General features: G+C 40.2%; 1 protein-coding gene across 1 annotated transcript; it reads right to left on the bottom strand.

Moving 5' to 3' along the window:
- Window positions 1-2,583: 2,583 nt before the first annotated feature.
- Window positions 2,584-7,334, bottom strand: LOC127122792 (uncharacterized). Its single transcript, XM_051053079.1, has 2 exons — window positions 7,132-7,334; window positions 2,584-2,893 (listed from the first exon to the last, which is right to left on the bottom strand). The coding sequence occupies exons 1-2, from the start codon at window positions 7,332-7,334 to the stop codon at window positions 2,584-2,586; spliced, it is 513 nt and encodes a 170-aa protein (XP_050909036.1).
- Between the last annotated feature and the right edge of the window lie 201 nt (window positions 7,335-7,535).

A 7,535-nucleotide genomic window follows, 5' to 3' on the forward strand; every position in this document is an offset into this window, starting at 1 on the left:
CAAACACAAAAATATAATCAATGAATGCCTTTCTCATCCCTACACTCTATTTATTGCAAACATCGTTTATACCAAAACACATACACACATAAAAAAGGGCTCCCTAGGAGAACCTAGGATACTTTGGGTGCTAACACCTTCCCTCTGTGTAACCAACCCCCTTACCTGTAATCTCTGGAATTTTATTATTTTTTATTTGAAAACTTCTTATATTTGGGTTTTGTTCGTACTTTTCCCTTTTTCCTTTGGAAACAATAAAAGCGCGGTGGCGACTCTGGTTTTATTGACGTTAAGTTTATCCATAGCTTAATGGTTATGAATTTACGGCTACACATTCTTATTAGCAGACTACTAGTCCACCAGTGTTCGGACAGGAGGTCCTATTTGTGTTGGAGGGTTGTTACATCTATAGCCCTTGCGTTGAACTTAGTCACGAAGTTGGCTACGCTTGAGCCGTTAGAGACTCCTTTTGTCGACCTTGACTATTGTCATATCATGCTCCTTATCAAGAATAAACCTGACGATAAATATTTTCTGATGATTAGTAACCGAGAGGTTGGGGGAGTTAATTAACCTTACGTCGCACGCATCGACGTGTGAATGATGGCTAATTGGACTTTTGATATTACCGACCCTGAACCTTATCATATGGAGAAAGATGCTCCTATACTGGCACCCATGCACAACCACACATGCTTTTCCTAACTCTTTTATAGGTACCTCATCGGGATATCAGTCCTGCGAGGAGTATGACTACACCGCCATGAGGACAGCTCTTGATGACATCCTAAGAGTAGTTAGACATCAGAATGATATCGATGCGGACCGTGATGTCCTACTTAGGAATATTCAGAGGTAGTAGGAGGAGATGAGGGTCACCATTGATGAGATTAGAGAAACTCAATTTGACTCTATCGAGACTACTAAGATCAACTTGGGTGACCTCACCGAGCAGATGAACGGAGTGCTCATGGAAGTGTCACGTATGATGGAGTATATGTAGCATGTGCCCCATCCTACATTCAGTAGACGAGGTATTGCACAACACAGAGGTCGTGCCCGACATTGAAGGTTGAGAAAAACAAGAAAGGAGGGGTTTGAATTGTTTTGGAAATAAAAGCTTTTTCAGAATTCAAAACACACAGAATTTTAAACTGGTTCGCTTGAAAATCAAAGTTACTCCAATCCACCCGGCCAAGGTGATTTCGCCTTTAGAAAGGACTTAATCCACTAATCTTGAAAGATTACACAACCAATCGTCTAAGATAATAATCTCTTAGCTCTCTCAAGTATACAGACTGCGTAGAGTCACTTGAGGAAATAGTTTAAGCCAAAAGTAAATTGTAATGTAAAGTGCTTCTAACAATAAGCAAGTATTATAGAGAAATATGAGAGCAAAAGCTTTTCACGTAAGAGCAGCAGCTCGTGAAAAGGAGAGAGAGTGGATGATATTTCTGTGTGTCTCAGGTGTGTCTTTCTAGAGAAGTAATTTGTCCTTTATATAGTAGTTGTGAAGGACCGTTGGCGTGATGACATAATCTTGGTCATTGAAGAATAGTTAATGTCATTACTTCTGTTGTTTCTTTCTAAAAGCATTTTGTCCGCCTCTTTAATCCTTTCTTTAAATACTTTCTTTTCATAATGAGATTCTTTTCGGTTATGTGTTCTGGACTTATGGATCTGCATCAGAGTCTTGATGTACCAGAGTTAGTCTTTAGAGGATGATTAAGTCTGACTTCATCAGAGCTTCTCAGTGCTCTAGACTTCTTAAGTATCAGAGTCTAAATCAAGTAGTCTTGTTGGAGCTTCTGACTTCTTGCTGTCTCTCTTTGATCAGAATCAGAACCTTCTGGTCGTATTCCTTTCTGAGTGGCGTCTGATCATCTAATACTTCATATCTAACATAAGTTTGTATCTGATGTATGGTCAGAGTCCTGCATAAATGTTCAGAGTCTTGCACACTAAGAAAAAATCTCGTTAGGGTGCTATTTTGGGTTTCATCCTTTGTTATCATCAAAATCTTAGAAACATATTGTAGAACCAACTTTGTTCTTACAATCTCCCCCTTTTTGATGATAACAAAACAGTTCAGATTAAAGATGAAACATTTTAAAGAAACTCTTAGATCAGATATTACAGTGAGCTCCCCCTAAGTTAGATATTGGATAATTCAGAAGTTCTTACCGGACCTTCTAGGTTTGGTGCTTTTAGCTACTTTCTTGCATATCTTAAGTCATTTTTAGAGAAAATGATTGCTGTGTTTGAAAGGAATTAGATATGTTTTCATCAGAGCTATTTTAATTCTCTCCCTTTTTATCAGAATCAAAAAGACATAGCAAAAGACTTAGCAAAAAGTTGATATTAATAGATAAGCATTTACATAAGCCAGAAAGCAGAAAGCAAGAAGGTAAGAAATAGACATCAAAAGACAGAAAGCAACAAGCAAATGAGAAATTAACAAGCAGAAAATAGCCTAGGTGCCTAAGGGTTTGGAGGAGGAGGCATCCTCTAGAGAAGCTGGGATAGCACGTTCTGAATGTTTAAATTGACAGAGTCCTGTTGATCCAGTCTGGCTCGAACTACCTATTTTTCTTTCTGCAGCTCTTCAAGAGTCTTCAGGACCAGAGGGAAGAATCGAGAGTTGGAGGACTCCCCCTGAGTCAGTGCATCATTTCTGGCTTTGGCAGCAGGCTCTTTAGCAAGGCGCGCTGCTTCTTCAGTGTCAGCTTTGGCTTTTGCCTCAACTTCAGCAGCAGCAACATCAGCAAGAGCTTTGGCTTCAGCATCTCTGATTCTCTGAAGTTCTTCTTGTCTTTCTTTCTCTTCAACTTCCTGTCTTGCCCGCTCCTCAACTTCTCTGGCTAGACGCTCTTGGAGTCTGATCTCAGCGTCTCTGATGAAGTCATTGCGGACTTGTTCAGAGAGGCCTTTCAGCTTGAAGGCTTCAGAGGTCATCCAACTTATCACTTTGTTCTAGTGAGTCCTTACAGCGGAGGGATCACCATTGATGCCAGAGTTGATGGTCAAAGACTTGACCTTTTCAACTGAAGACTCTGCAAAAGCCGTAATTGCTTCTTCAAGGGTCAGAAGGGTGGTTTCTGGTTCGTTGGCAAAGGCTTGGGAGGGTGAGGTGGGGGCACTTAGGTTAAGTGTGGGAGTTGTTGGGTCAGCGGAGGTAATGGGTTGGGGTATTTCAGAGTGTGGTGGTTCAGATGGTTGTGAGCCAGAGTGGATTGGTTCTAATGGTGGAGGTTCAAAGGTGGTTGTGTTTGGGTTTTATGGAAGTGGGGAAGTGACTTCAGGTTCAGGGTAAGAGTGTGATGGCTTTTGAGAGGCCAAAGAACGGTCTTGAATCTGAGCCAGAGTTAGGGAGTGAGGGTCAGAAGGTTCAGTGTCAAATGAGAGGTCATGGTAAGGTGGGGATTATGGAGATGGTGATGAAGATGGTGAAGTGGTTTAATTTAGCATTTCTTCTTCTGAAACAGGTAGAGTTATGGTGGCAAGGTTGAATTTTTGGGAGGGTAGGTTAGAGGGTCTGGTGGTTGACGGAGGAGTATCAGCAGTTGTGTATATAGGGTTTGATTGAGGAAGTGAAGAAGAAAAAGGTTTAACTTTTACAGAGGGAGGGAGAGATACAGACTTACCAGGAGATCCAACCAGAGGCACTGGGGGTCTTGATCCAGATGTTTCTCCCAACTTCACTCTCTTCACCTGCTTGGTCTTCTCAAAGGGCTCTGATCATGTTGATTCGCAAGTGCACGAATTACATCAAAGTAATATAAAACAATATCGATCCCACAGAGACCAATCGTTAATCTATTGATTACTATCGTTACGGTGTTTATCTAAGACGGTATAAAAGAGATATTGGGTTTGCAAAACAACGATAAATAATAAATGCAGGTAAAGACAGGTTCAATGTATCTCATGTCAGTTAAGTGATGTTTCGATTGTCTAAATAGAACTACTTATGAGGAAATATTTTCTACTCTTGAAAAGAATCCATTTAACATGAATTGTCGCTTTCGTGTATTCAGAACCGAGTTTACCCTTAAATTAAGGCCTTTTATTGTCACTTATAAAAGGTGCGCAGAATGCTAAAGTAGTAAATTTATTTTTAAGAAATGAGACTCGTAAACTTAGTTGAAAAGTGATTTTGATTTGGAAAGTTTACCCAAGGAGTTTCCTGATTTTAAATCTATCAACGCGTCCGAAAACAGTTTCAAAAATAGTTTTTCCTTAAAGTGATAAAAAATCCTAGTTACTAAGCCAGGGTGCTTTCGCACTCCTCGAATAATTAAAACTAACCAAGTTTGTTTTAGAAAACTCCAGTTAAAAATCAAAACAGCCTTTAAAGTATTTCTACAGATTCAATATGTGAAACATTACTTTAACCGCGATCCTTACATTCTAACCTTTAAAAGATTTAGCCAGACATAGTAACACAAACAAACACAACGGTATTAATGATGATGAAAAGTTTGTTTTAGAATGTGAGGCGTAGAGAGCGAGTAACGTGCGTAAAATAAATAAAGTAAAGCGAGTGCGGAAAATAAATAAAGTAAAGCGAGTCGGAAAATAAATAAAGTAAAGTAAGTGCGGAAAATAAATAAAGTAAAGCGAGTGCCGAAAAAAAATAATGTAAAGCGAGTGCAGAAAATAAATAAAGTAAAGCGATGCGGGAAATAAATAAAGTAAAGCGATGCGGGAAATAAATAAATAAAGCGATTAATAAGAACCTTCTCCAAATGGGGGGCTTTAAATCTAGTACAAAAATAAACCTCCGAATCCTGAAGCTAAAGACGACAGCAACTCGAAGTGACCCAACTCAATCTCACTAAAGTGCGATAACCCCCCGATGTGACGAATTACCGCTATTACAAATGATAAATATATGCTTAGTGTTAAAAACTAAGTTGGATGATTAGAAAATGAAATGGAACGAACTATTTATAGAGGATTTCAGCAGCTTGCAAAGACCATGGTGCCCTCCAACTTCTCTTTAGTGGTAACGTGATTACCAAAGGTGGCGCCCGCCATCCCTTCATGGCGCCCGCCATGTGTGTAAATGGGGTGGATCATGGGAATGTGGCGGTTACCTCCTAGTTGATGGCTGATGACTCATGGTTTCTCCTATACCGACCACCATGTGCAACGCCATGTGTGTAATTTCGCCGAAAAACCCTAATTTTAGGTCTTTTTGCTTTGTTTCTTCCAAAAGAGTCCGAAAGTGTTAAATATCTGAAAATAAGAGAAAAGAGAGCATAATACAGACAAAATGATAATAAAGTCCTAATAAACATGTGAAATCCGAGTCAAAAACACGGTGTAATTTAGTGTAATCAAATTCTCCCACACTTAAACCTTTGCTTGTCCTCAAGCAAAACTCTTTATAGTTTATGCAAGAAAATCAGTATCAACTAGAGTTAATTCAAGGCAAAAAGACTTACGAGTTCATTTAAGGAATGTATCGATAGGTACTAACTAGTCGAACTAAGGGTATTGTAGTGACACTTCCCGCAAATGCGGTCGTAGGTTTCGTTCCTATACAAATAAATCCACATTACCTCACCATACCTAAGCCTTCTTTTTGTTTCCTTAAAGTCCTTTTCATTCAGGTGCAATCACATTAAGCTCGTTATCCGTACATACTCATAGTAAAGTAACCGGTTAGTGATTATGATCTTAAGCATGGGGCTCTGATACATAAGTTGGTATAACCCTTTTATTCAACCCAATTTGCAGTCGTGGGGGATTGGAGCGCAATCCACCCTACCAAGTTCAGCACCAGATACCTTTGAACCAACAAACAAATAGGCTTATTATTTTATTTTTTTAAGCATGGGGTTCCGATACATAAGTTGGTGTAACCCCTTTATTTAACCCAATTTACAGTTGTGGGGGATTGGATCGTAATCCACCCAACCGAGTTCATCATCAGATACCTCTGAACCAACAAACAAATAGGCTTATTTGTATATAATTTTTATTTTTCTTCTGCATGTTTCGTATATGTCTTAAATTTTCCGGGTTAAATGACCGTGTGAGAGTCACCTAGCCTAGATTTTCATGCGATTTGAGAACAAAGCAGGAACTTTTGTGATCATTCACTTATTTTCATCGGTCCCCTACGTAGAGCATGCTTAAGCCGAAGCTGACTGCTAGGATAAACTACTTAAGGACTTATTTGGAACAAAAATTGGGGCTACAACATATGGGGTATCGGGATCGACTCTTATAATCATGAAGCCTAAGGTGTTAAGACAATACCGATTTTTAGAAAAAGTTTTCCCAAGTCTTTCACATCCTGTTATAAACCTGCCTTATAGCCTGCATGTTCAAGATGTACTATTTTCTTGGCTAATTTTTTTTTGGTAAGGTTAAAGAAATGGGGGAAAGAAGGATACACTACACATATGACTCGTCAGACACATGTTGTTTTATTGAAAGGGAAAAAAAACAAGCAACTAAAACATAAAACATACTAAAATTAAAAGAAAACGGTAAAAAGCGATAAAAGTAAAGGAAAGTGAGAAAAAGCAATAGAAAGAAAGGAAAGATGAAAAGCAATAAAATCTCCTCCCACACTTAAACCGAACATTGTCCTCAATGTTTCGATATAAGATAGGGTAGGAGTAACCTGGAAGAGAGAGAGAGAGAGAGAGAGAGAGAGAGAGATAGGGGTGAGCACCAGTACCGTCACCGCCCTGGTCAGGATGCCTGGGTCGACGATGTCTGGTTCGAGTATTAAGTCCTTCCCGCAGCTGCTAAGAGTGACCTAGGAGAGATCCTTGGGTGGCCTTGATGAGAGAGAAGTGACGCTCATTAGCCTGTCGCTGGTGTTGCTGCTCATTAGTGATCGCAAGCAAGGACTCAGTGACAGTCTAATGTGCTTGCTCACTACGTTGTTGGGAAGCTACCATAAAACTCATATTATCTGCTAGTTGTTGGTTTATGGTATTCAGGAGGGTGTCACGCCTTTCCTCACGAGCCAGGTGCTCGTGCCACATCTCCTCGATGATGTAGAAACCGAGAGTGGTACCTGCAAAAGGGTTAGAGGAAGAAGGTGTGGTGTGTGCAGGTGATGCAGCAGGAATATCATGAGCAGGTGACTGGTCGCGCCAGTCATACTCATCATCGGTCCCTTGCCCATCGTCCATAGGAACGTTAGGTGGCAAAGGACCTGTAAAGGGTGGAGCATCAAGATTGTATGTCCAGTTCCTCGCATGTCGCACATATGTACGCTGAGAGCAAGGTAGGACAACACTGGGTACAGCTGCACCATGTATCATGAGGTAGAAACCACCTTCTCGCCGCTCTTTGCATAATTTCATATCTTTCAAAAACTTCAAGTTAATGGTGCGGTGAGGGAGTGGTTCCAAGGTGGCTAACTCAGCGTGTAGATTCAAAGCTCTAGCAATGGAGGTAATCAAACCACCGAAAGAGATGGTTCCTCCCTTTTTAAGGATGGCAGACATATGGGCCAACATGAAAGGAACAAGATTGATCCTGCGATTAGTGAGGCAACCCTGTAA

This window comes from Lathyrus oleraceus, chromosome 2 (assembly GCF_024323335.1).
Source record: "Lathyrus oleraceus cultivar Zhongwan6 chromosome 2, CAAS_Psat_ZW6_1.0, whole genome shotgun sequence".
Taxonomy (NCBI): domain Eukaryota; kingdom Viridiplantae; phylum Streptophyta; class Magnoliopsida; order Fabales; family Fabaceae; genus Lathyrus; species Lathyrus oleraceus.